General features: G+C 58.6%; 1 protein-coding gene across 2 annotated transcripts; it reads left to right on the plus strand.

Annotated features, from left to right (window-relative positions):
- Positions 1 to 27,042, plus strand: Rexo1 (RNA exonuclease 1 homolog). 2 transcript variants are annotated; one of them, XM_046444275.2, is made up of 16 exons: positions 1 to 263; positions 14,693 to 16,455; positions 17,419 to 17,523; positions 18,238 to 18,520; positions 20,482 to 20,645; positions 21,320 to 21,451; positions 21,689 to 21,812; positions 22,633 to 22,746; positions 22,824 to 22,961; positions 23,068 to 23,181; positions 23,727 to 23,800; positions 24,187 to 24,297; positions 24,620 to 24,735; positions 24,832 to 24,970; positions 25,088 to 25,208; positions 25,276 to 27,042. In XM_046444275.2, exons 1-16 carry the CDS (start codon positions 107 to 109, stop codon positions 25,362 to 25,364), a joined length of 3,744 nt encoding a protein of 1,247 aa, XP_046300231.1. In that variant the 5' UTR covers positions 1 to 106; the 3' UTR covers positions 25,365 to 27,042. The 2 variants fall into 2 exon arrangements, with proteins under 2 accessions (XP_046300231.1, XP_046300232.1); XM_046444276.2 differs by having other exon boundaries at positions 18,307 to 18,520.
- Positions 27,043 to 27,173: the final 131 nt, after the last annotated feature.

Here is a 27,173-nt window from a genome sequence, read left to right on the forward strand (position 1 = left end):
AGCAAGATGGCGGCGGCGGGGTCCGTGAGGCGCGGGCGGCGACGACCGCGGCGCCAGTGAGGGGCCCCGGGCGGCTCCGGGCCGGGGCCCCGCCGCGGGACGGATCATGCTACGCTCCACTGGCTTCTTCCGGGCTATCGACTGCCCCTACTGGGCGGGGGCGCCCGGGGGGCCCTGCCGGCGGCCCTACTGCCACTTCCGGCACCGCGGGGCCCGGGGGCCTGGCGCGCCCGGCGGTGGCGGAGCGGCGTCCGCCGCAGCAGGTAATGCTCGCTCGCCCGCCGGGTCTCGGCTCCGGGCCTGGGTCTGGACCGCACCGCCGGACCTGCCCGCGCCCCGGTTCCCCGCCCAGCCCCTTCCCCACACGCTCGCGGGCCGCGGCCCCCCCCCCCCGCCCGGCGTTCCGGGCGAGGGTCTGGGCCTCCCTGAGCCTCCCTGAGCCTCCCCTCCTGCGAGCCTCCTCTCCGGCAGCGGCGCTGTGAGCAACGGGCGGACGCGCCCTCCGGGCCTGTCGCGGGGCGGGGGAGGCGGGCCCGCGCCCGGCCGCCGGGCTTCCCCCCGCTCCCCGGCCCCGTGGGCTTGTGGCAGCCCTGTTCACGTCCAGGACCCGTCCCATCCGCGCCTCTGGTGACAGCGCCTCTGTTTCCAGTAGTTGTGTCCCGAGGGTCGTGGAGCACTTGCTGTCTGTCCAGCAAACAGGGAGTAAGTCAGAATCCACTTGGCTGGGACGGGCGCGGCCTTCCAGGGAGTGCCCTGCTCTTCGTTGGGCAGAGGACCTTGGTGGACTAAGTGTTGTACCCTCCTGTCATGGCAGCCTTTGAGCGCTGCGAGGGGTCAGCAGGGTCTCTGTTGAGAGGTGGGAGATGAGGTGAGACTTGGGGCACTGTGAGGATTTGGACTGGAGCAGAGGAGCGCGGCGCAGGCGCAGGCTGGGAGCCGGGATCCAGCATAGTGTGGTTCACACTCCTCCTGGTGACCTCTGTCTCTGTGGAGTGGCTGACCCCTTCCCTCGGGTCCTTATTTCTTCAGCCACAGGTTTCTTCATCCAGCGTTGTTTTCAGACATGTCTCACGTTCTCCTTAAGGTAGTGATTTTTGGGCTAAGGATCTTCTGACTTAAAAAGAGGAGCACTCTTGCTAGGTTAGATCTTGGATCTGTTTTCCTTTGTCAGAGAAAAGAGAATGGTTTTCCATTTCTCAAGTTTCCCATGTAGCTCTGCCAAGAGGACCCACACCTGCACCCAGCAGTCTGCAGTGCATTCCTGGTCCAGCTCTGCACCTGACACTTGGCACCCTTGCTGGGCCAGAGGTGATGAATTCAGAGCGCCATAAGATGCAGGTCTCCTCTCAGGAACTTGCTGTTGAAGGGGAAAGTTGGTGTGCCCACAGATACCACAGCCAGAGGTGGGGATGGCTGGGGAGTGCATATGGGAGGCTTCTCTGTGGCCATGAGGCTCAGTGTAGTTTCTTGACTTCATTTATGTTCTTGCTGATCTTATGTGATGTTCTGCAAGAGCAGCCTGACTTAGTTTTCTCATTACTCCCTCAATCCACAGACATCCTCATTGTGTGTGTGTGTGTGTGTGTATGTGCGCATACAATTCTAGGGGTGGGATCCAAGGCCTTGTACATGCTGGACAAGCACTCCACCCCTGAGCCACACCCCGCTGTTTTGGCTTTCTGAGTCCTCCGGGCATTGCTTTCCAGCCTTCTGAAGTTAGGGGTGTTGATTCCTCAGGTTGTCCCTTTGTGCCATGACAGCCTTTTGGTAAGTTTCTTTTGTTTCCCAAAAGGCCATTTCTTTGAGTTCCTTTGGTGATGTTCTGTGTGCCCCACAGTCCTACGGGGGAAACGTGTCTGCTTACCCGGCCAGCTGCTGCATTTCCTTTTTGCTGGTGGAGAATGAATAGCCTTGTTCCAGTTTCTGGTAGGGAGGAAGTGTCCCTGCCTTCTAGAAGGCACCTTGCCCCACCTCAGTTCAGCCTTCACTTTGTTGGCTTGTTGTTGTTTTGGGTACCAGGGATCAAACCCAGGGGCACTTAACTACTGAGCCACATCCCCAGCCCTTTTAATTCTTTAAAAATTTGAGACAGATTCTCACTAACTTCCCTAGGGTCTTGCTAAGTTGCTGAGGCTGCCCTTGAACTTCCGATCCTCCTGCCTCAGCCTCCCGAGTCACTGGGATTACAAGAACACTGAAGTGTCTGCCTTCAGGTCAGCCTCTTTTGCCCAGCCTTGACAGTGTCCATCTGGACTCTGTAGAAGAGCAGAGGAAGAGGCAGCCCTTCTGCTGCCCTTTGCTTTTACCCAGCAGGTGTCAGTTCCTTGTGATTTCCATTTTGGTTTTTGAGCCCCTATTTTTTGCTAAGCACTTTTGTGTCCAACTTTGCTTCTGCAACAAAAGACAGAACAAACTCATGTCCATGTTCACTTGGCCTCTCTGGGGGATTCCATGTGGACAGGGCAGTGGCTTCCCGGAACTGAGAGCAAATGGAGGTAGAAGTGTGAAGCCAGCATCCACCCTGGAGCACTGTGGAGCTAGAACTGAGCTCAGCTGCTTAGATCACCATGGCCTTGAACTAGGTCCTCTGGGGAGAAACCAAAGCTGAGGGAAGGAGTGCCTTATCCCACAATGCTGGGTTTCTGTTGGCGACTAAAAGGCTCAGGGTCACTCCAGGAAAACTGGGCTAACTGGGCTGCGCAAAATAACCACACAAGAGACACAAATACCTTTTTCTTTGGGGTCGCTGTGACGGCTCCTCTGACCTTAAGGGTCGGCAGGAAGAGAGAGCGAGAGCATGGGCTGACCCCTTTTATTGAGGAAAAGCCATTCAAATGAGGCAAGGGGTCAGGTTTCAGTGGGCTGAGTCTGTCTTCATGATGTCCACTGTCAGCAGGATGACTGACACCTGGGTAGGCCACACCCAAGGGTACAGTAGGAGAAGGGGACACACACAAGGTACTTCCATGGAAGATTCTGTCCTAAACAGGGCAAGGGGTTATATTACAAAGGAACAGGTGAGCATAGCTCCATCCATGGGCTGTAGCAAGACACACCCCTGCACTGTCCCTCGCACCCAAGAAGGGTGGGGAAAGCTCTGCCACGTTTCTGTGACTGAGCGCCTTAGCACCCAGCCGGGGAGTGTGACTCAGTCACATGTGAGGTTGGTCTCCCACACCACAACATACCAACAAGGCTGGGCTTGGGACCTCAGGGGGCTGTGGGCTATTTGAGGTGCGGAGGACTAGGTATTGACTGGGGCTCTGAGACAGGCAGGAACTGGCCTCGGGATGGCAGCATCTGGAGCTCTGACTTGAAGGGCAGGTGAGAGTACTCCTGGGTCAGAGGGACAGTGGCCATCCTCTGAGTATTGAGCTCTTTTAGGACTGGGCTGGGGGGGGGGGACAAGAGACCCACCTGACATCCCTTGTGTGTCCCAAAGCCCTGGCTTCCCCACTCCTGCCGAAGCTCCCCCCAGATGACAACTTCCTTCTGAGTGAAGGAATGGGTGAGACGAGCAACAACGACAAGACTTGACTCCAGGGTCTCTGGCAGATTGTCCCTCTCTGGCCTCCACAACCACCATGGAGAGTGCTGTCCAGCGCAGGTTGGGCTGTGAGTGACAGCCATAGGTAAGAGACATAGTGCTTCAGCCCTTGAGGACCTCTGGTTCTGGTCTGGGGTGTCAGGCTTAGGGGTAAGTCTAGTGGGAATTACCAAGAGTCGTCCTGGGCGCAGGCATTGATAGCACATATTCCAGGGAGTGTGTCCATGGCGTCAGAGACTTGAGTCAAGTGCAGAGAGCCTTCTAGAGTGCTTCCCAGGACTGTGCTTTCTGTAGGGAATAGGATTGGGTCAAGGAGGGCCAGAGAGGAGGGAGGGGACCAAGTCAGGGACTGGGTGTGTGGTTGGAGCAGAGGTGCCTCAGACCACTCCCAGGTAGAGTCAGGGTGCTGAGGTGCGACAGGCCCTTGAGCTCCCTGTGCTGGCACTGCAGCCCTGCCTTGGGCACGTCTCCTGAGCCAGCCCAGTGTGTGGCCAGGCACTGTTCCTTGGGGTTCTCCAGTGCGTGCTTGATTGGGCTGTGTGTGTCCCTGTACACAGAGGTTGTAGGGATCGGCTCCATTTCACAGATGGCAGGGAAGCTCCTCACCTGTGCATGTGTGTCAGGGGGTAGGAGCCAGGCTGAGTGCAGCAGTGAAGACCCAGTGCTGCCTGCTGTCTCCCCCCAAGTCTTGCTGCCAGACCCCTGACACCAGGAGCACCTGGTGCCCAGTGGGGGGTCAGGCATGGCACTCTGCCCTGGGAAAGAGAATTACTGGACTTGTGGGAACACTTGCTCTTTGAAAGTTGAGTGTTCCTTGGAGGAACTAAGCCCTGTATCTCCAGGGATGCCCAGCCAGGCAGGGCTGAGGTCAGGGAGGTGGTGGTGTTTCTCTGCTGTCAGAGTGGGGTCCTCTTCCTCTGTGAGCTGGCTCAGAACAAGGAGTGGGGCCGGGCAGCAGTACCATCCCTAAGGCTGGGTCCCTTTGGGCTCTCAAGTGCATTGTAGGGCTGATATCCTGCCATCCTGCGTCCTCTTCTCAGAGACCTGACATGCTGGGCACTTCCAGGACCCAGTTCCTCCTGGAGAGATAACTACTTTAGACTCCCTCCCAGGGGAAGACCCAGTTCTTGAAGAAAACCCAGCAGAGGGCAGTGCTGCCACATTAGGAGGCTTGGCCAGGACCTGGGTGGGGGTCTTCACTAGCTGGTGGTCAGTGTCAGGTCAGCTTGGCCGCCTCCTTTGGGGTGGGAGCTATGGAGCCCATTGAAGGAACAGTTGGTATTCTGGACGTCAAAGTCAATTTTCCTGGATAGGGAGGGCTGTGTATCGTAGGTGTGGAGCAACATCTCTGGTCTTCCCTTAGTTGATGACGGTGGTACTCCTGCCCCCCCAGTCAGGACAATCACAGATGTCCCAGACACTTGCAAGTTATTTGATGGACAGAGTCACCCTGCTAGAGAACCCCTGGTTGTGTTTGGAATTTCTTGGGGCGGCCACTCTATTTTCTCTTTAAGCCTCTTCCTGCCCAGGGAACCTAAATCCAGCATGGCCAGGCCTGACTCCAGAGGCCTGGGACACAGCTTTATCCCGCCTAGTGGAAGAGCCACTGGTCTGACCTCACTGCTGGCTGGCTCTGGGGTTCTATCCCCATCTGTGGAAGCTGGGGTAGAGGTAAGGCACCAGGCACCCTGTGAGCATGGCAGGGCCCAAGCCTCCCTCCCGCAGCTGCACAACACAATGTGGGTTGGCTGCCTCTGTTGACCCGGTGCTTTTACTACCCTGGACTGGGCCTGACATTCATTTTAGAAATGCTAGGGAGCACAGAGAAGTCAAAATGCTTCTTAATTGCCACAGGACGGCTTTGGGTTTGGTGTCTCTGTGGAGTAGTCATGAGCATGCCTCACACGTCGCACTGGATTCTGTTGTTTTCTGAGGAGTTTCCTTACTAGGGCCCCCCTGGACAGCCGGGGGGGCTGTGAAAACTGCCTTCTTGGCCCATCCCAACCTGCAGTGGGACGTCCTGGCTTGGGCTTTTAAAATAAGACTTCCTGCACAAGGTCACTTGGAAATCTTAGGGTCCTTTGCTTAGTGTGGATCAGTACAGCTGGGATCTCAAACTGCAACCCTGCCTCCCTGGTGAGTTCTGGGCTATGTCTGGGGACATTTGTGTCTATTACAACTATGGGAGCTCCTGGTCTGGAGTGGATAGAGGCCAAGGTTGCTGCTCAGCACCCTACTGTGCCCAGTGCCAAGAGGACACCTTGTTCCAGTATGCCAGCATCTGGCCAAGGGCCTGTAGAGGCAGCAGAAACCATGAAAACACTTTCTGTCCCCCAGCCCTTGTGCTCAGGCTGGGGCCTGCTAGGGTCGGTGGAACCACCTGTCTGCTGGGAGTTGCCTAGAGGACCTGCAGGTCCTGAGTGCTTACCCAGTCCCAGCCCTCACAGCTCTCCTCCTGCTCCAGGGACTCCAGAGGAAAGGAGGTGTGGCCCTCAGCGACCACAGAGATAGTCGAGTCCCAAGTGAAGGTATCTTAGCTTGGCTTCTTGTGGTGGAGGGCCTAGCTAGGCGGGGAGGTGGGCCTGTTCCTTGCCTTGGTTGTCTCCTGCTCAGTGGGCATGCAGCATGTGTGTACCCTGCCTGTGCAGGCAATAGGTCTACCCAGTGCAGGGCAAGGGTGTGCCCCTCCTCCACCCTCAGCATCCCCTGCACCTGAGCAGCAGTGAGGAGCAGATGGCTTCAAGCTGAGTTGGGGTGCACAGTGCTGTGCTTACTCTTTAAAAGCCGTCCGTGTGCAGTAGGTTGCTGTGACCCATCATGCAGGAAAAACTGAAAGACTAAAGGGGATCAAGAGGAGAGGGAATTGGCTGGTCAGGGCAGATGCCAAGGAGTTCCTGGCACTTCCCTGAATATCTCTGGCTGACTGCCTTTCCCATCTTTCCTTGGTGGCCCAGTCCTGGGGGCTCTTGTGGTGGTCGCTCACTCTTGGAGGAAGTGAGTGTGTGCACCAGTAGTCCTAGGGTGGGTTGCCTGGGCCCTGTGGTGCCCAGCAGTGCTCCAGAGGCCTCAAGGAGGGAGATGCTGCTGGCTTCATAGGGAAACTGCCCTGGTACTTCCTACCTCAGCATGCTGGAAGGTCCAGACCTGGGCACACACACTGTGGGCTGTAGTGCCTTCTGTAACCTCCAGAGCTTTCCCTGGTGCTCCCCTGGACTCGGTAAGTATTTGTGGGACAGATGGAGGGAAAGGGATGACAAGCATAGGGTGGGGACAGAAGCACAGACATAGTCCAATCTCTAGCAGAGAGAGAGCTGGCACCCGGACTTGCAGGGAAGTCAAGTGGGTGTCAGGTAGTTGCTGATCTGGCTTTGAAAGGTGCACTCTCCCAGGGGTTTGCCTGGGTTCTGGAAGCGGAGTGGGGGTGCACCATTTAGGATTCTGGACAGGGATGCAGACCACCAAGGGGCCTGGAATGTTCTTAAACTCTGCTTCAGAGGGGCTGGCTCCTCCCAGGAGGTCAAGTGAGCCAGCCTCAGTGCTGCTGCTGCCCACGGGCCAGCAGGGCTCACCATTGGCATGCTGACTTGTTACCTGTCCTTTCCTAGCACAGGCCCTGGAGGGCTGCTGTGGACCTAAGTCTGCCCAGAGTCGGGGGCAGGGGTTTGTGTGCCAAAGATGGGGGCCTGAGAGGCTGGTCAGCCTTCCGTCTAGCTGCTGGGAGCTGTGTATCAAGGCTGGGGATGTGGCTCAGTGGTAGAGTGCCCCTGGTTTCATTCCCGTGTCTGTCTGTCTGTCTGTCTGTCTCTCTCTCTCTCTCTCTCTCTCTCTCTCTCTCTCTCTCTTGCGCGCACACACACACAGGAGTGTCCTTTGTCCTTTTGGTGTCTCCTCGGAGGGTTGGGGCTCTGGTTCAGTGTTCCACTCATTCATCTGATTATCCACAGGTGCTTGCACTGGGCCTGCCTGGTTGAGACTGGAGGCTGGGTCCTGCTGCTGGTCCAGTGAATTGCGCTGCAGGCTGATGATGGCTCTGCCGGTTCCCAGGGAAGGGAATGTTTGGGGGGCTCTGGGACTGGCTTTCACTCTAGGCATGTCCTGGCAGTGCAGCTTGTCCCTCAGTTCTGGCACAGTCTGCTTGTCCGGGGAGACCACCCCCCACTCCCCACAGTGGCTCTGAGGCCTCAAAGAGCAGGCCAGAGGAGGTGGGGTGAGGCCAGAGTCTTCACCTGACTCCCCTCGTCCCTTCAGGTGTGCCTTGCATGTGGGCACATGAAGCTGGCTCCCTGGGGAGGGTCTTGGACAGCTGGAGGAAGTGGCTGGAGCAGGGAGGGAGTGGGGAGCTCCTTCTGTTGGGCAGACTGGGCTCTGTGGTTCTGGTGGAGGAAGATGGCCAGCTGGAGGAGTGACTGACGGGGTGGGCTGTCTCCCTGGAAAGCCAGCCCTGTGTCACTCAGCACCTGCCTGCTGTGTGAAGAATAAAACCTCTGGTGCTCATTTGTGACCCTGACATGTGGGCACATTTTTGGAAGACACCGTGGCCCCATTCCTGGAACAAACAGCCTTTGAAACCCTGGCCTGGTAAGGCTTCCGTGCTTGTCCCACCCCAGCTTCCCTGTGAGCACCTGGGTCCTAGGTGTTGCTAGGCTGAGGGTAAAGGAAAGGTGGCCCCAGAAATCCCTACTGGGATTAGGGATTTAGGATACTTGAACATTGCTGGGTAGGAAGACTGGGACCTTTATATTTCCAGTTCATTTATTTGAGCCATGAAGGTGATTCCTGCCTGTGATGGACTACGGGGAGAGGAGGCAGCAATGCAGAGAAGAACAGGCCCCTCCAGCCCTCCGGAAGACACATTCCAGGCCAGCCTCCCCTCCCCGACTGTCTGCCCTGCCCTTTGCTTCAAGAATCCTTGGTGGTTGGAATGGCAGTCTTGAGCTCTTGTCCTGACTACGTCTTTGTCATCACACATCATTCTATGAACATTTGTGGGCCCTTCTCAAGCCTGAGCAACGGACATGGCTGCCTGCTGGGCATGGAGGGGCAGCCCAGCAGCCTGTGTAATAAATGAGTGTCCAGGACAGCTCTTGTGTTCTCTCTGTCCTTGCCTCAGGAAACTAAGCATTTCAGTGACATTACAGTCTGGCTGGGCAGTGTTTTCCAGGTCAGGACCTGTGGCGCTGCCTGTTGGGAAACCCTGCCATCGCTCTGGGGATTGCCTTGGGGCAGGGAAGGCTCCCTGGGAGAGGCAAGTAGCCGGGCCTGGGCTTCAGGGAGGTTGGGGGCACTTTAAGGCTTGGCACCCTCGTCATTGGCTGGGCCCTGTTCTGGGTGCCTGTGAATGGTCTTCTCCAGTGATGTGCAGTGCCTGTCACTCCAGGCGTAGGGGTACTCTCTGGAGTCAGTGACCCTGTCGCTGCAGTGGGGCTGAGCTCAGAGGGCCCTGGGCATCCGACATCCAGGGTGGGACATGAGTATGTCCTGTATGTGGTTGGGAAGGAGGCCCCTGTGAGCCAGCACGGGCCTGGGAGGACAAATGGCGGCCTGCCATGGGGACCTTGGGCTCTACTGTCATCCACTGAAGTAGCCTTTGGGGGGCACTGTTTGCCAGGACATTTTCCTGGGAAAATCCAGAGTGGGTGGGTCCTCTGACATGAGCCAGTGGGCAGCTCTGGGGACTGTCCTTTTTTGAGTCCTTGGGCTACTCAGGTGGCTTCCTGGGTCTGGGGCGAGACCCCGTGGCCAACAACCCTTTGACTCTTTTGTCCTAGCAGAACTCAGGGGGGGAGGCCCTTGGCTGCTTCCCCTGGTGGGCCCACTGCCTTGTGGGGTCAGTGTGCTGTGACCACCACCTGAGTGTGGAGCTACCCCATGCAGTCTCTTGGCCTTTATCAATCTTTGGGACTCAGGCAGAGGCTGAGAGAGAAGTGGAGGTGGGTGATAGCGGGCCTCCCAGGCAGTGAGGGAGACCTGGGCTCAGGACCCAGGAATGCTCCCTCCCACTCCTGCTGCTGCATCTGTGACCTCAGCTTAGGGCACTTGCAGGAAGTGGTGAAGGCAGAGCTCTGGGGGAGGTACTGGGAATTCATGGGAGTTTCTGCTGTCCATCTTGTAATTTTCAGAGTTTTCTGGTCATTCTGAATGTAGTTAGAGTTTGGGCCAGGCTTCCTGGGGGACCCAGGCCCCCATCCAGAGGCAGGTAGTACCCTGGGCAGAAAACCACAGCCAAAGTGAGGTTGGGAGGGATGGGGAGCTGTGCCTGGTCCTAGATCCAGTGCCCAGGGCTCCAGAAGGAAGCAACAGCCTCTTGCAGGTGTCCAGCCCATCTGGAGCTCTGTGCCTGGGCACCTCTAAGGAACTAGTGACAGGGCCCCTGAGTCAGGACTGGGTCGTACGGAGAGCTGGCCAGGTGGTTGGAACTCTAGCAGGTGGAGCCAGCTCTGCCTGGGCCAGGAGGGAGGCTGGGCATGGGGCCTTGGAAGGGACATCCTTGCAGTAACTGCCAGAGAGGCTCTGGCTTGGGGATTGTTGGGGCTGTGTGCCCTCCCTTCCTGGCCCTGGTGAGATGGGGAAGAAAGGCACAACCTAGAGGAGCCTTAGGCTTTTGAAGTCACTGTGTCAGTTGCCATATCCCTGCTCTGAGAAAAATGCAATTAATCTTGTTTACCAAACAATGCTTATCCCTCCAAATCCCTGAAGAAGTTCTCATTTGCTTCCACCTGGATTGGTTCTCACAGATGGAAGGTGCTATCCAAGCTCTCACAGCTGGAAGGCCATCCCACCTCAGGGTCCTCCTTTTTAAATTGTGTTTATTTTGCCAGACTTGGTGGTGTACGCCTGTAATCCAGTGGCTCAGGGGGCTGAGGCAGAGGATCACAAGTTCAAAGCCTGCCTCCGCAATTTAGCAAGGCCCTAAGCAACTCAGAGATACCTTGTCTCTCAACAAAATTATAAAGCGGGGCTGGGGATGTTGCTCAGTGGTTAAGCACCCTTGGGTTCAATCCCTGGTTTAAAAAAAAAAAAAAGTTTTATTTTGCAGCACTAAACCATAACTCAGCCCAGGCACCTCAAGTGCGGAGGTGAGCCACAGGTGCATCAAGTAGCATGCAAAACATTTTCCTAGGTTGACCTGGTGGGCACCCCCCTGTCATCCCAGCAACTTGGGAGGCTGAGGCAGGGAGATTGCAATTCTGAGGCCAGCCTCAGCAATTTAGCAAGGCTCTAAGCAACTTAGTGAGACCTTGTCTCCAAATAATAAAAAAAGGTTGGGGATGTGGTTTAGCAGTAAAACACACTGGGTTCAATCCCTAGTACCAAAAAAAAAAAAAAAAAGAGAGGGAGAAAAGAACAAAATTCAGCCCTGTGAGGGAGGGTCCAGGGGCGGAGGGGGCAGTGATACCTTCTGTATTGGGGCTCCTAAGCCTCAGGTCACCACTCTGTGGGCCCCGGTGCCCAGGTCTGAACTGCAAGTGGGCTACAGTCCAACTCTGTCAGCTGTGCGCTCTGCCTATGGACCTGTCTGGGTTAGGGCATCACTACTCTATGGTATCAGCAGGGGAACTTGGGTGCAGGGATGAGCTTCAGTGCCTGGAGGAAGTAGACGGTCAAAGGGGATGTAACTGACCGCGGCCCCGCAGGGCAGTTGCTTTACCCTTGGTTCAGTGCTCCTGGAGCCCTCCAGCTCACATCATTGGTCATCATTGGCCTGCTCTAGAGTGTTCAGCTGGGGCTGGGTGGGCTGGTGGAGCCCGCTTAGGGTCTGAGCAGCTCTGACCCTCCTTCACCCCTCCCTCTGGATGGAACCCACTTATTTATTTATTGTGGTACTGGGGATTGAACCCAGGGACACTCAGCCTTTTTTTTTTTTTTAATTAATATTTATTTTTTAGTTTTAGGTGGACACAATATCTTTATTTTACATTTATGTGGTTATGAAGATTGAACCCAGTGCCTCATGAATGTTAGGCGAGCGCTCTACCACTGAGCTACAACCCCAGCCCCCGACGCTCAGCCCTTTTATTTTTTATTTGAGACAGGGTCCTGTAGAGTTGTTTAGGGCCTCCCATAGTTGCCCGTGCTGGCCTCAAACTTGTGATCCTCCTACCTCAGCCTCCCAAGTAGCCAGGATTACAGGCGTGCATCACTGCACCCAGCTTTTCCCAGGACCTTTTAGGAGTACCTTTCTCAGGTGGGCAGCTTTTGGGAGAACCTTCCTGGCCTGACCTAGGCAGTGGCCTCTCCTTCCAAAACACGAAATGTCTAAAGTCCTATCTCAATGGCTTTGAGATGGGCTAGAGAGTGGTTTGGGTGGTCTGTGCTTTGTCTGGCCCCAGGCCTTAGCCTGTGAGTACTGTACCTGCTTATAATCCTGGTGACTTGGGAGGCTGAGGCAGGAGGATCACAAGTTCAAGCCAACCTCCGCAACTTAGTGAGGCCCTGAGCAACTTAGTGAGACCCTGTCTCAAACTAAATAAAAAGGGCTGGGGATGTGGCTCATTGATTAAGCCCCCTGGATTCAATCCCTGGTACCAAAACAAAACAAATCCCAGGCCTTGATCTACTCCTCTCAATATACTCGCCCTTCCCCCTGCCGCAGCCTGAGGGGTGGGGCAGCTGACTGGGCAAGAGCAGTGGCCCTCGTGGTGCAGCCCTGTCCTCATTGTATGAGCTCACATTCGGGGAGCTCAGCTCCTTGGCCCTAGAGAAGGGAGTGCCCCACGTACACCTGAGCAGAGGAACAGGGCAGCTGCACTTTCTGATCCTGGTGCCCCAGCCCTCAGCTTATGAGGTTCGTAATAGAAGAAATCAAGAGGTTGGGGGGTGGGTCTGTGGTTAGTGCTTGCCTGGTCCCTGAGTTTCCTAGTACAAAAATAAAACGAAGTATAGACTCCTAATAGTAAGTACACAGAGAATTGCACATTCAAATACAGTGGGGGGCTGGGGTGCAGTTCAGTAGTGAAGTGTTGCTTGGCCTGTGCCAAGTCCTGGGTTCAATCTCTGGTCCTGCCAAAAAAATATTGAGAAGCAGACAGCGTCTTGGTACTGGAGATTCTGGCCCAGAACTGGTACTAGGCAGCAGCCTATCTGTGCACTTTTGCTACGTGGCTCCACGGCTTGCCTCACTTTTTTATCGGCCTGTCGTAGACATGCCTGTCAGCACTGCATACAGAGTAACTGAAGACACCATGGTACTGCTCCTGGCCCCGCGACCACTGGCCAGCTGGCATGATAAGGGCCTGGGGGCGCCTTGTTCCCATGTTGGCTTAATAGTGTTTGTGGAGAGGCTTTGCAGGGCACAGACTGTGCTCGCCCTGACCACCCTCCACTCCCATTGTCCTTGTCCTTCCCACAGCAGTGTACCTTGGGGGTGGGACAGAGTGTGCTCTTCAGCCCCAGGTGACTGGCTTAGGCTTCCAGGTCCTCTCCTTTGTTATTTTCTTCAGGTGGTGCCTCCGGCTGTGCCTGCACATCTGTCTCTTCCGTGTGTCTGCAGGGTGGGCTGGGGTGAGCCTAGGGTGCTACAAGCTGCTCTCCAGAGAGCCCCTCCCAACCCCGAGTGGCAGCAGGGCTGTGGCAGAGCCGCTCGCTGCTCTGGACAGTCTATCTCCGGCACTTCGTGTGGTGGCCTCCTGGCTGCCCATTCTCTTCCTGCTCCTCTCAGTGGTGTCTTCTCTTTTTTTAATATTTTTTGTTGATGGACCTTTATTTTGTTTGTATGTGGTGCTGAGAATCGAACCCGGCGCCTCACACATGCCAGGCAAGTGCTCTACCACTGAGCCCTAGCCCCAGTAGTGTCCCCCTGACACCTGGGTGGCAGGCAGCCCCTGTGGAGTGAGCAGGCTGGATCTTTTGTCGTGCTAGTTGGACTGTGTATTTTCTCCCCTCTGTCTCTCGACTTGTGGTAATCTTTTCCATGCAAGTGTTTTCTTTTTCAGGCTATTGGTTTCCTATGGCTGCTATAACAAGTTATCACAAAATCAGTAGCTTACAACCGTATAGACTGCTGGAAATGTAGCTCAGCAGCTGAGCGCTCGCCTAGCGGGTGCACAGCCCGGGTTCAGTCTCCAGTATTGCAAAAATAAATAAATAAACATTTGTCCTCTTGCATTTCTGGAGGCCAGAAGTCCTAAGGTCCAGATGTGGCAGGGTTGGTCCCTCCTGAGGCTCCAAGGAGAATCTGAGCCCTGCCTTCTCCAGCTTCTAGAGGCCACAGCCCTCAGCTGGCCAGCGATGAATGCGGTCTTCCAGTCTGTCTGACTCTCTGCCCCATTCATGGTGTTTTTCAGACTGTTTGAATGTATTGTGCTTTTTCTTTTTCTACACAAGTGTGATCACCAACAGACCTCTTTCCTTCACACGTCTTATGCGGGTGTGATGGGACAGTGTGCTGAGTGGGGACTCTTCCTCCACCCCGCCGTGGTTGGCGCTGGGTGCTTTCTCGGCTTTCACTTTCTCCCCAGTTAGGGCTGGCCTAGTGAACTTTGCCATACGCAAAAAAGTTTGTGGGAGCTAGGCAACTTGGGGAGACCCCAGCTAAAAACAAAAAAAGCTGCACACAGTGGTGTGTGCTCATAATCCCAGTGACTTCCGAGGCTGAGACAGGATGGCAAGTTTGAGGCCAGCCTTAGCAACTTGGCAAGATCCTGTCTCAAAAGGAAAAGGACTAGGGATATAGCCTCTGGGTTCAAATTCCATTAAAAAAAATAGTCTGTGGGAGACACTGGGCCTTGTGACATACTCACAACACCGGGTGAGCGGAGCCCAGTTGCCCATGGAAGGCCTCACCCTTGTGTCCCCTGCCAGAGCTGGTTGGTGGCTCAGCCCAGAGCCTTGAACTGTCGGGCTGTGTGGCCCACTGCCCAGGTAGCCTGGTCTGCCCTGTCGCCTTTGCATTGTGAACTCAATGTGTGAATTCCTTGAGCCGAGCTAGGATGTCTCTGGGACACGCTGCTGTTGGCAGTTGCCAGGACCCTGCCTGCCTCCCACCCCTCTGCCTGGGCCTCAGTGGGGGCTGCTGGGACCTGGGCCAGAGCCTGGAGTCTGGTTAGTCCCAGGAGGGCTGGCTCTGCTCTCCCTGCCCGGTGCAGGCCGGTGTGCGGCAGCTCTGCAGGCCTGCTCACTGGCTCTTCTCTCCTCTCTCACTCTCAGGGCTTGGCTATGATCCATACAACCCCGAGCTGCCCAAGCCCCCAGCACAGAGGGAGAATGGCGCCCTGGGCCGGGGGGATGAGCCCCGCTCAGACATCCTGGAGCTGGAGCTGGTCAACCAGGCCATCGAGGCTGTACGGAGTGAAGTGGAGCTGGAGCAGCGGCGCTATCAGGAGCTACTGGAGACAGCCCGCGAGTACAGTTCCACCGGGGCTGCTGCCCTGGCCCCCTGCGGTCCTGCTACCAGCCCCACCTCAGCTCTGGACAAGGATGCCTTCCCGCTGACCTTCAGCTATACCTCCAGCAGCCGTGGCCTGCTGACCCCTGATGCCAGCTACCAGCCCACCCCGCTGGCCACCCCTGCTGAACCTGGCAGCAAGTATTCCCTGGCATCTCTGGAGAGGGGTCAAGGCAAGGTGGGAGGGGGCAGCAGCGCCCTAGAGTATGTTCCCAAGGCTGTAAGCCAGTCCCGGAGGTACGGCCGCCCTGTGCCCAGCAGCAAGTATGTAGTGGACAACTCCAAGCCGTCCACTGACCTAGAGTATGATCCACTCTCCAATTACTCAGCCCGGCACCTCAGCAGGGCCAGCTCCAGGGATGAGAGGGCCACCAAGCGGCCCCGGGGCTGCCGTGGCAGCGAGCCCTACACACCTGCTCTCAAGAAGCCCTGTGACCCCTTTGGTGGCTGCGATGCCAGGTTCTCAGATTCTGAGGATGACACCACCCCAGCTGCAGCAGAAGAGCCAGCCACAGCCAGCTCCCCTGTGGCCGAGGCCAGTCCTTCCAAGGCTGGGACAAGCCCCAAGAGCAAGATCCCTGGGAAGCCATCCCCGAAGGAGGGTCTGGAGCCCGAGGAGGGCAGTCTGCGGGAGACCAAGGAGATGGCTGTTCAGTGTGACGTGGGAGACCTCGGGCAGCCCCCAAAGGGCCCAGATGGGGCGTCCCCAGCCAAATCTGGCTCCCCAGCCAGGGCCTTGCAGGGTCGGGGTGGCCCGAAGGAAGGCACACCCAAGAAGAAAAATGGGACCCCACTATCCCTTGGCCACAAGGACAGTGCCCGGAAGAAAGACAAGACCAAGGACAAAGACCGAGGGCGGTCCGAGAAACCAGGTGCAGGAAAGAAGAGCCTGCAGACTGGCAGCCCCCGGCATAAGGCCGAGCGGCCAGAAGGGACCAAGAAAAAGCCATCTTCAGCCACCCCAGTGGCCAGCTCAGGGAAAGGGAGGCCCACCAGTGGGGGCCCCCGGCCCCAGGACTCTCGTCCCAGTCCCCAGCAACTGCCAGACAGGAAGGGTGGCGGGAAGATGCCATCAGGGAAGCTGGTAGAGCGCAAGGCCCGCTCGCTGGACGAGGGTGCCTCTCAGGATGCCCCGAAGCTGAAGAAGCGGGCCTTAAGCCACGCCGAGCTCTTTGGGGATGAGAGCGAGGAGGAGGGCCCCGGGCCCAGGGCCCTGCAGGTCCGTCCCCCTGCCCTCCCCAGCCTCAGCTCAGACTCAGACTCGGACTCGGACTCCAGCCTGGGCCTCAGCGCCCCGCAGCTGCCCAAACGTCTCAAGGCCTCCCCGCCCCCCTCCCCTGCATCTTCCTCCTCCTCTTCCTCCTCCTCCTCCTCAGGGGCTGGGGAGGATGCAGAGGAGGATGTGGACTACTCGGCCCTGGAGAAGGAGGTCGACTTTGACTCCGACCCCATGGAGGAGTGCCTGCGGATTTTCAACGAGTCCACCAGTGTGAAGACGGAGGACAAGGGCCGGTTGGCCCGGCAGGTGAGGGGCACCGGGCAGTTGCAGCTGGGCTCCTGGTCGGGCCGGCCTTGGGGTTCAGTCCTGGCCCTGCGGTACTCAGCCCTGGCAAGGGCCCTGCAAGGGGACGTTCCACCCTACAGCTGTTTGCAGACGACTCGAACCTCAACGACTGGTAGAAGCTGCTCCTTCAGCACTGGCCTCTTAACTCATTTAAAATTCAGGAACCCTCGGTGGCCGCCTGCTGCCCCCCCCGCACCCTCTCCAGAAAGAGGACCTTGGCTTACAGCCCGCCCAGCCGGGTTTCCGCGGCAGCGTTTGGACTGACCGTTCAGACTGACCGGCAAAGGGGTATCGGGCCCAACCCGCCCCTCGCCCTGCCCTCCTTGTCCCCTACCCCTTGCCTCTAGCCCCTCTCCCCACTCTGTCCTCTCTTCTCTGACTTCTCTCTCCTACCCTTCCTTGCCTCTAGCCCCTCTCCTCTCTTCCAGCCTCCCCTGACTCTGGTCTCTGTCCTCCTCTTCGTCCTTCCCTCACTCCCCCAGAACATTAGGGATTCCTGGTTCTCTGGCCAGCCCTGACTTTTCTGGGCCTCCTCATCTAGTGTCCCCACATCAGCCACCAGAGGGAGCTCTCCTAAACCAAGTTGGACTTGGCTTGAGCCCTCCAGGAACAGGCCTCCAGGGCCTGTCTGGAGTCATCTGGTTCTCAGTGCCTGAGCTCTGCCCCGTGCCCTGCAGGAGCAGGAGAGGTGGGACTGGGCTCCTGTGGAACCTGCTGCTCCATCCAGGACAAGGCCTGGCTCTGGGGCCTCAGCTACAAGACCAGCGAAATGTCCTGCCTGCCCCAGGATTAGGGCCTGGAAAGGCACATCCTCCACTCGCTGGAGGGTGGTTGGAGGCAGGGTGGGGAGGAGGGCATGTGCCCGTGTCAGGTCCGTGAGGCCTGGCGGAGACATCCATGTTGAGGAGCGGCCATGTGTTTCAGCCCCCCAAGGACGAGAAGAGTGAGGAGAAGGGGCATGCCGGCCTCACCACTCTGTTCCCAGGGCAGAAGAGGAGAATCTCGCATCTTTCCAAGCAAGGCAAGGAGGTGAGGGCTGGCGTTTTGGTCCTGGGTGGAGACTCTCGGGGGAGGAGGGCGTAGCCCCTTTATCCCTGGCACCGCTGTGGACGTCAGACCCCTTGTGTTCCTGTCCAGGGAACTTGGCAGACTTGTTTCAGCAGCTGCTGTGTCCTGGGGGAGAGGTGCATTCTACCCACACAATGTCCTCAGATTCTCCCCAACGCTGAGCAGGTGTCACAGAGCAGGGGAGACTGCCATGAGTCCTGGCCCCAGTGGGCTGTGACCTGGTGCAAGTGGTCCTACCTGAGCCTTTGCTTCCTCTCCTGTAGCCGTGGGGACAGTGAGTTAGCACTGGAGAGCCAGGGTAGAAACGCTGGCTCCAAGGTCAGCAACCAGGAGTTCCAGTGGCTTCTGTCATCAGGCCCTTCCTGGGAGGAGGGGCCAGGGGATTCAGGAAGCTGGAGTCCAAAGGAATTTTTTATCAGGCAGGATTGGATTGAAGCATTGCCCCAATCAGAGGCCCAGGGATTCCTGCCCCACCCTGCCTGTATATCAGCACCCAGTGGCATGGCCTTGGTACTGGGGAGGCTGGAGCCAAGAAGGCAGGTCAGGCAGATGCTTCTGGACCTCGGGCAGTGTGAGCTTGGGGGCCGAGTCTCTGTGCTGGTCCCCTGCAGAGGCTCAGGGGTGACTGGAGGGGCTGCCTACCCATCTTCAGAGCCGCTGCTGCCTTGCTGGCAGCCTCCCTGGGGCCACCTGCTCTGGGTGCTCCAGACATGCAGCCAAGCCCCAGGATGTGACTTCATCCAGGCGGAGCCCCCGAGGAGGGGCCCAGCGGTGCCCCCGGCCCGGCTCCCGACCGCCCAGGAGGTGTGCTACAGGCGGGCCCAGCAGATGCAGAGGGAGTCAGCCAGCTGGCTGCAGGCCGCCCCCCGGCCAGCTGAAAAGCCCTCCTCCGTCCACATCGCTGCACCTGGAGAGAAACGGAGGATCGCCCACACCCCCAACCCCCGCTTGGCCACGGGTGAGTCCCCGCCCCAGCCTGGCCCTTGCTGGGAGGAGGGTGGGGGAGGAGGGGCTTGGGAATGTTTCTTGTTGGGTACAAGAAGAGGCAGAGCCCCAAGGTCACTGGCCTGGCCACCCTGTACCACTTAATGACCTCGAGCACTGCCCTGGGACCTCACTTAACCTGTCTGTAAACTGGGGATGAGAGTCTTCCTTACTGGACCATCTTCATTATCCTCCCTGACCCAACCACCCTGGGATGTTAGAGGCCAAAAAACCAGTAGGGACTGGTACCAGGGTGGTACCAGTTCTAGCTCCTGTGGCTTTGCATCTGGCAGGTTCTGAATGAGTGGGTGTGGGCTCTCATGAGTCTCTGCAGCCATTTTTGCTGGGGTGGGTGGGACTGTGTTTCTCAGGGGGCACTTTTCCCCATCATGACCACACCTCAGTGGGCAGGTGGGCAGGACATTGAAAGGGGAGACAGTCTGGTTTTGTATGAGCCTTTTCATCTCTGGTGTCTGCATCCAGGAGGTCACCCTGGAGGCAGGTGATAGGTGGAATCACCTGGAGGACTCCTCAAAGTAGAGATTCTGAGCTGGGCACAATCATGGCTCAGTGGATAAGCACCCAGTACCGAAAAAAAGAAGAAGTGGTGCAGCTTCTGCTGGGTGGGGCCAGGGAAGCCTCAGCACCTGCCAGGAAGGGAGGCCCTTGCCTGGGTGCAGAGCCCACCTTTGGAGCAGCCTGGTGGTTGGAGGCCCTGCAGGTCTGCCCGTCTTAGGGGCCCTTGCAAATCCAGACTCCCTGCAGCCTTGGGTCCTGCCCCATTGCCTAGGACCTTCTAGAGAAAGCTCTGTCTGGGTGATTCTAACTCTCCCCTCTCCAAAGCCACTGGGTCACCACACCCTTTCCCAAGTCGGTGTCTTCCCTGGGTCCCCTGCTCATATTTGATGCTTTGAGGGCAGAGCTGTCACAGAGCAGCCTGGCACTCCAGACACTGTGCTCCCCACCACAGGGCTGACCTGAATGAGGAGGGGTTCGTGGGTGCTTGAGCAGCCCAGTGTGTGCACTGCAGAGCCTGGAAGCTGCTAGCACCGGTCGGGGTGGATGCCGGCTACAGAGGCTCATGCACAGCTTGTCCACAGCTCTCTTCTTCCCCTCCTCCCTGGGGGCTGGCTCGAGCAGCCCTGGGTACCTCCCAGGTCAGGTGGGGCTCATGTGGCCCTGCTTCTCAAATAGGATGGGCAGGAACCATTCTAGGGCCACTGTAGTCCCAGCTGGGAAACCCCACAAAGGGCAAGGTGGACTTTGGGGAGAAGCTGCCCATCCAGATCCTTAACACGAGAGTGAGGGCATGTACCGGAGGGTGTGCCCATGTGCCCTTCCGCAGTGTCACTCCGGGTTCAGGGCCATCCAGATACCCAACCTCACAGACCCATGCCTGGCCCAGCCACCCTGAGTGACCAGCCTCGGAAACAGCCCCTCCCCCGCAGCCCTGCTCTCCTCCAGGGGCGGGAGACTGTTTGGTTTGTGACCTCATCAAAGGGACAGGCAGAACACAGAGGCAGTGCTGGGCAGGCTGGTGGCTTGTCATAATGACTGGCCGGGGCCGTCCCATACCCTCTGGTCCTTTGCCCAGGAGCCAGGGCGTCCTCCTCAGACGTCAATGCCTCGGAGTCGGGGGCCGGAACATGTGGCAGAGGCCCAGTGTGCCCCTCGCCACTCGCCAGACCACCCCGACGGCGACGTTGCCTGAGCCGGCCTCCACAGCTGATTTTTGTTTCCCCGTCTCAATGGACTTACCAGAAAGCAGATAGAGCCTAATGCCATTCCGCAGCCCGAGCTCCGCGCCCCGGCCGCTCCCCCTGCACTCAGAGATGCACGTCCTGCTGACTCTCAACGACCGGAGCTGCCTGGTGCTGCGCAGCTCGGTGATGGGCCTCCTCTCTTCCTGTACTCACGTCCCCTGTACCCCGCCAGCCCCCACAGGTGCCAAGAGGACCCTCTCGGCCAGCAGCAGCCAGGCCTCCCATGGCCCTGAGCCTGGCAGCCAGCCGCTGAAGACGCGCACGCTGTCAGGGATGGCGTCCAAGACCACCACCACCATCACCCCGAAGCGCGTCGCCCACAGTCCATCTCTACAGGTAATGGGCACCAGCTGGCTGCCAGCCACAGGTCCCTGTTGGCAGCCTCTGGGCTCCTTCCTCAGCCTCTCCATCCAGTTCTCTGACACCCAGGAGCATGGTGTTCATTCTTCTGGATTCCCTCTGTGAGGTCTTTTGTGCCTGTGTTTTTATTTTATTTTTGTTCTGTTTCTTTCCCTCCGTGTGTTCAGTTAAATACTTGGGGTTTACATTTTAGAGTGGATGAACCCAGAACCTTGGGCATACTGGGCAAGTGCTCCATCACTGAGCTGCACCCCACCCCTCATGCACTGTTTTATTTTTAATATTTTATATTTTATTTGTAGATGGACACAATATCTTTATTTTATTTTTATGGGGTGCTGAGGATCGAACCCAGGGCCTTGCACGTGCTAGGCAAGCGCTCCAGCACTGAGCCCCAGCCCCAGGCCTCATGCACTGTTTTTAGAGAACTTCTGGGTTTTGGAAGTCTGAGCCCCACTTGCCCTCCACACTCACGTGTCTCCGCTGCTGACACTGTGTGTGGTGCTTCTGTCCCAGCTGGTGGCCTGCGCTGGTGCCTTAAATGCACACTGCCGTCTCTGGCATCCACAGTGCACGGCGGGGCTCGCGGTGGGTAGCATGATGTTGAGTGTCCACCCCAGGATCCTCTGCTATTTCTCTTTTTTCTCCAGAGTCTAAAGAAACCCATTATCCCAAAAGAGTTTGGGGGCAAGGTCCCCACCGTCATCCGCCAACGCTATCTCAACCTGTTTATTGAGGAGTGTCTCAAGTTCTGCTCATCCAACCAGGAGGCCATAGAGAAGGTGGGGGCCCCAGAAGTGAGTGTCCTGTTGGCTGGCTGGGCAGGGCTGGTGGCTGTGGCTGTGTGTCTAGTGGCTGGGGGCTGGGACAGTCACCAGACATTTCCCTGGCTCTCAGCCCTCTCTCTGGTACTGAGACTTGACTGGTCCTGGCAGCTCCCTGGTTACCTCCTGACCTGCTGCTGGGGCTCCAGGGTGCCTGTTGGGGCCTGAGGGCTGAGTGCCGTGTGTCCTGTCCAGGCGCTGAATGAGGAGAAGGTGGCCTATGACCGCAGCCCCAGCAAGAATATCTACTTGAATGTCGCTGTGAACACACTCAAGAAGCTCAGGGGCCTGGTCCCCAGCACTGTGCCTGGTCTCAGCAGTAAGTTCTGGGGGCAGGGGCTGTATGCAGAAGATGCAGGCTGTCGCCTCCATCAGAGGGACTGGGAGTAGGGCCTGTGAGGGTCAGGCAGCCCGAAGCCCACCAAGGTCCCAGACAAAAGCCTCGAGGGGAAGCACAGCACTGCCAGGCTGTGGCTGCCTGCACTCGGGCTGCTGCCTGAGGTGGACCTGGCCTCTTCTCACTGTTAACCACCCGCCTTGGCAAGTGTGGCCTCGGAGCTGAGGGGCCACCCGCTAATGGAGCCGCTCACAGCCTCTTCAAAGAAGAGGCTCTGGCGCCCGGGCTGTGCTCTGTGCATTAAGCTCTGGGGAGGAAGAAAGAGCCGGGTTAAGACATTTCATTACTGCCTCTCGAGAGGGTGCATTAAGCAATCAGCTGGCGTGTCCCCAGCTCGCTCTCGCCTCCCCCGCTGGCCTCCAGGCCCCCCTGCCTCCATTAGCTTCTCAGCCCGCACTCAGAGGTGTCTGGTGGCCTTTGCAGGCCTCCGGCTATAGCAGCACAAAGCCCTGGAAGACCGCTGGATGGCTGTTCAGTCGGCCCGGCCTCCCTCTCCCTCCAGGGAGGGAGAGCCTCTCCTGGGGGCCTCTGCCCTGCACAGAGCTCTCGTGGGGAGGGGCTGCCTGGCACAGCCATGCCTCCTGTTGCTGGTCGAGGCCCTGTGGGCAGTGGGGAACTGTCCTGGAAGGACATTGAGGCACAGGGAGCTGGGTGGCCGCCGGGGGAGCAGTTTGGGGTGCCCAGCCAGCACTGGACAGATGTTTAGTGCACCCCTCTTCCTCCTTCACCCGCTTCCTTCCAGAAGCCAGTGGCCGGAGGGTCGTGTCCCATGAGGTGGTGCTAGGGGGGAAGTTGGCCGCCAAGACCAGCTTCTCACTCAGCCATCCCAGCAGTCCCCGGGTGGAGGACCTGAAAGGTGAGCGGGTCCCTCCCAGCCTGGCCACCCTCCCAGCCCTGGCCAGGCTGCGTGGGCTGACAGGCCGCTGTCTGCAGGGGCCGCCCTCTACAGCCGCCTCAGGGACTACCTGCTCACCCCGGAGCAGCTGCAGGAGAACGGCTACCCCTTCCCCCACCCCGAGCGGCCGGGCGGCGCCGTCATCCTCTCAGCCGAGGAGAAGAAGCCCAAGGACCGTGAGTCGCCTCCCCTGCCTGGGTGGGTGGGTGGGTGGGTGCAGAGGGCGGGGGTGCAGAGGGCGGGGCTGCCCAGCCCTCACCCTGCTCTGGCCTCTCCACTCAGCCTCCTGCAGAGTCTGCTGCCGCTGTGGCACCGAGTACCTGGTGTCTTCCTCTGGCCGCTGCGTCCGCGAGGAGGAGTGCCACTACCACTGGGGGCGGCTCCGGAGGAGCCGAGGTGAGGCCCACGCCCAGGCCCCACCCGCAGACCCCACTGGGGCCCTGGCTGGCCACTCCCTGACCCCCTGCTGGTTTCCTTTCCTCCTCCTTTCCTGTAACAATGTCCAAATGCCCTTTCCGTCTGCCTCTGTAAAAGTAGAAGCATGGAGGCTGTTGCCACCCTGGGAACACAGGGCTCGTCCTGTCCTGCTCTTCCCAGTTCCACTTGGTCTAGTCGTGCGGGCCCCAGCCCAGGCGCACATGGCCTGCCTCGTGCTGCTTCACACCTGCCAGCACAGCCCACTGTAGGCCCTGTCACTCCTGCAGGCATGCGTGGTGCCCATGCCTGCTGCTTCCTGGCTTCGAAGCTGCTGGGGAAGGACCCAGTTGCTTCCAGCTCAGCCCCTGAGTTCCCCGTCCTCACTGCATAGTAGGGCCTGGCTGCCAGACCACAGAGGGGGCTGGCATCCCCCTGCTAGGAAGCCCTGTCCTGGCACAGGCCAGCCTGGTGGGGGAGGTGCTGGGACACCCAGGCTGTGCCCCTGACCGCTGTCTCTCCCTCAGTGGCTGGGGGCTGGGAGACGCAGTACATGTGCTGTTCGGCAGCCGTTGGCTCCGTTGGCTGTCAGGTCGCAAAGGTGAGTCCTGCCCTGGCACCCCCTCTAGGCTCTTGCCTTCTGACTCTGGATTGGTTTGGGGTCAAGGGACACACTGCAGCCTGGCCTCGGGTCCTGGCAGATGGCCCAGTTAGCCAGCCCTTACCAAGGTGCCATGGAGCCCAAGTACCCAGAGGTCGAGGGCCCAGCCATCCTGGGAGCCCTCCCTCTGCCGTGTCTTCTCAGCAAGCTCCCAACCGCAATCCCGGCTCAGGCTGAGGGTCACCAACTGGCACAGAACTTACCTGACGTGGGGCCTGGTCTTCTCTACCACAAATGGGCTTGAGGGTGACCAGAAGAGCTAAGCCTGCCCATCAGCCCCTGGCCTGGGGGGCTCTGTCCCTGAGCCCCTTTCCCACTACCCCCAGCAACACGTACAGGACGGCCGGAAGGAAAACCTGGAAGGCTTTGTGAGGACCTTCGAGAAGGAGCTTTCAGAAGACACTCACGCAGGAATCTACGCCCTGGACTGTGAGATGGTGAGTCCTCCTGTGGATACAGGCACTTGTCACAGCCTGTGGGGCAGGAACTTGAGCCAGCCAGGTCTGGCACCGGAGCCAGGAGTGGAGCCTGGCTGCACCGTGAAGTGCAGTCACCTGAGGCAGGGAGGTGCCTGCCCGGGGCTGCTCCCAGGTGGGCGTGCCCAGGGTTCCTGTGCCTCTGGAGGCAGGGGGCTTGCCCTCCACTGAGGCCCTGTAGGTCTCTTGCCTGTTTCCCCATCTGTAAGTGGGGCTCTGCCTCCACCCCACAGGCCTCTGGGGGATGAGGCTGTGTCTGAGGCCTGTCCCTTGGCTCCTGCAGTCTTACACCACATATGGCCTGGAGCTGACCCGCGTCACAGTGGTGGACACAGAGATGCGTGTGGTGTATGACACCTTCGTCAAGCCCGACAACGAAATCGTCGACTACAACACCAGGTGTGGCCCAGCCCCAGCAGCAGGAACCCCAGCTGGCAACTGTCCCCTCCCCACCACCTGCTCAGCCCACGGTCCCGTCTCCCCTACTCCCACCAGGTTTTCAGGGGTAACAGAGGCTGACCTCGCGGACACAAGCATCACGCTGCGGGACGTCCAGGCTGTCCTGTTGAGCATGTTCAGCGCCGACACCATCCTCATTGGACATAGCCTGGAGAGTGACCTGCTGGCCTTGAAGGTAGCACTCATCTGGATTGTGCCCAGAGTCCCTGTGGATCTTTGTTCTGGGCCCCATGGGATGTGGGGGTGCATCTGCCCAGGTCCTGAGGTACCCTGACTGCCCGCCTGCCCACAGGTCATCCACAGCACTGTGGTGGACACATCTGTACTGTTCCCTCACCGCCTGGGCCTCCCCTATAAGCGCTCCCTGCGGAACCTCATGGCCGACTACCTCAGACAGATCATCCAGGACAATGGTGAGTGGCCTGCCCTGGGGGCCCTCTTCCCCGGCAAGGGCGACCAGTAACCGTGTCTGCCCTGCAGTGGACGGGCACAGCTCCAGCGAGGACGCCAGCGCCTGCATGCACCTAGTGATCTGGAAGATCCGAGAAGACGCTAAGACCAAGCGATGACTCCCGCCCACCCGCCGCCCACCCACCTCTCCTGCAGCCCCGGCCCGTCCTTAGCCCCAGGCCTCTTCCAAAACAGTGCAATAAATCTCGAGAGCTAATGCTGTGCGCCTCGCCAAGACACGGAACCCAGAAGCGGGACGAGCCAGCGCCATGAGAGAGCAGAGTGCAAAGACAACCCTGCAGCCCAGCCCCTGCCGTGGCCCCTCATGCCTGTCCCCACGTCCTTGCCCCTCCTAGGCCTGTCCTGTCTGAAGACTGCTGCTGACCAGGACAGACCCAGCCCCTGCCAGGTTCCAGTTGTATGCCCAGGGCAGTGGGACCTGGCCTGTCCCTGCTCTTCGTGTGCGGTGACGTGGTCGGGGCAGGGCGGGCTGTTGTGGGCTTGTTTGAGACAGGGGTTCTTTTTTTTTTTATTTTGTATTGTTATTATTATTAATTTAAACCTGTTGACTTGCACAGTTACCTCCCCCACCAGAGGAACAAGGCCCTGGTGCGGCTTCCCTCCTGGGGGACAGGGGTGGGCTAGCCAGACCCGAGCCAGTGGCCCGGGTGCCTTTCACAAAGATCCAGCCCAGGTGGGCCTGGATGTCCCACTCTGGGCTCCAGAGAGCTCCTTGTGCTTGGGTGGCTGGCTTCCAGAACCGCCTCCCCCGCCCATCTAGACTTCCGTGACCTCTGAGAGCCAAACCAGCCCCCAAGGGCCCGCCAGCCTCTGGACACTGTCTTCCCACCAGAGCCCCGCCCTCCTCCCCATAGGGTTCTCTGTACCCCACTCTCTCCCACCCTGGGCAGGGACAATAAATGTTTGTATGGATTTTAGACTCCATGGTCTGGTGGTGCTCCTGGTGCCCAGCAGGACCTCCGCACACACCCTGTGGGGCCACCAACCCCGGGGCCAGGTGAGGAGAGCAAGTGGGCCTTGTCTCACCTTCATCAGATGGCCTCTCTGGGCCCAAGCCATCCCTGCTTGAGGACCTGTCCTGGAGCAGCCCTGGAGCTTGCCTGGGTGTCTTAGAGCAGCCGGCCCCACTTCCTGTCCCCTGCCTGAGGGTAGATTCAGCCCCACCTTGCCTGCTCTGGGGGGTGCGCTGCACACAGGGGCCCCTGGGTTGATGGAGTGATGCCTGCTCGTATCTGCGGAAGGCCTGGCCCACTGCGTGCCTCTCCATCCCCTGGCCAGGAGATGCCAGCTGCACCAACTGTGGCTGAGTGGCCCCATCTGTGACTTGTGCTGGCTGGTTGGGGTAAGAGGAGGCCCAAGGCCATTAGGCCCTCAATTGTGTGTGTCTAACAAGTCAAGCTGGAGAACTTCTTGGACCAGGAGACAGGGAGGGACTTCAGCTTCGGGGCAGGGTGGAGGTCTGGGTCAGGACACTGTTGGCCACCTAGAAGAGGTAGTCTGCCATCCTGGTCACTTAGGCTGTTGAAGGCCAGGAGAGTAGGGCCGAGGGCTAAGGACATGGAGGCCACTCCCCCAGCACTTTCTGTCCCCAGGCTGCAAGGAGAAAGGACTCCTGGAGCCCTGGGGTCCATGTTGGGGTACCTAGCTCTGTGGGTGTCCCTAGTTAAGTCAGGCCATCTTCATCCTTGGGGGCTGTTCTTTTGACCAAGTTGACTGTCCCCCACCTTCTGTAAACAAGGCATTTTCTAAATAAATGGTGCCGATGTATTCACAGAAGCCCCCGTCTGTGTGATATCAACTCCCTTTCCCCAGGACGCACGTGCTGCCCCAGGGAGGTTGTGGGCAGTTGGGGAGCTCCAGAGGCTGGCCAACAAGCCAGCTGATAACTGAGGGCCAGCTCCTCTTCT

This window comes from Marmota monax, unplaced genomic scaffold (assembly GCF_021218885.2).
Source record: "Marmota monax isolate L192 unplaced genomic scaffold, Marmota_monax_Labrador192_F-V1.1 WCK01_AAM20220418_F8-fsc00102, whole genome shotgun sequence".
In the NCBI taxonomy this organism is placed as follows: domain Eukaryota; kingdom Metazoa; phylum Chordata; class Mammalia; order Rodentia; family Sciuridae; genus Marmota; species Marmota monax.

Coding starts and splice junctions, on each gene's coding strand:
- Rexo1 (XM_046444275.2), top strand. CDS start 107: ATGCTACGCTCCACTGGCTTCTTCCGGGCTATCGACTGCCCCTACTGG. Junction 17,524..18,237: donor TTTCCAAGCAAGGCAAGGAG/GTGAGGGCTGGC, acceptor CCTTGCTGGCAG/CCTCCCTGGGGCCACCTGCT. Junction 25,209..25,275: donor ACAGATCATCCAGGACAATG/GTGAGTGGCCTG, acceptor TCTGCCCTGCAG/TGGACGGGCACAGCTCCAGC.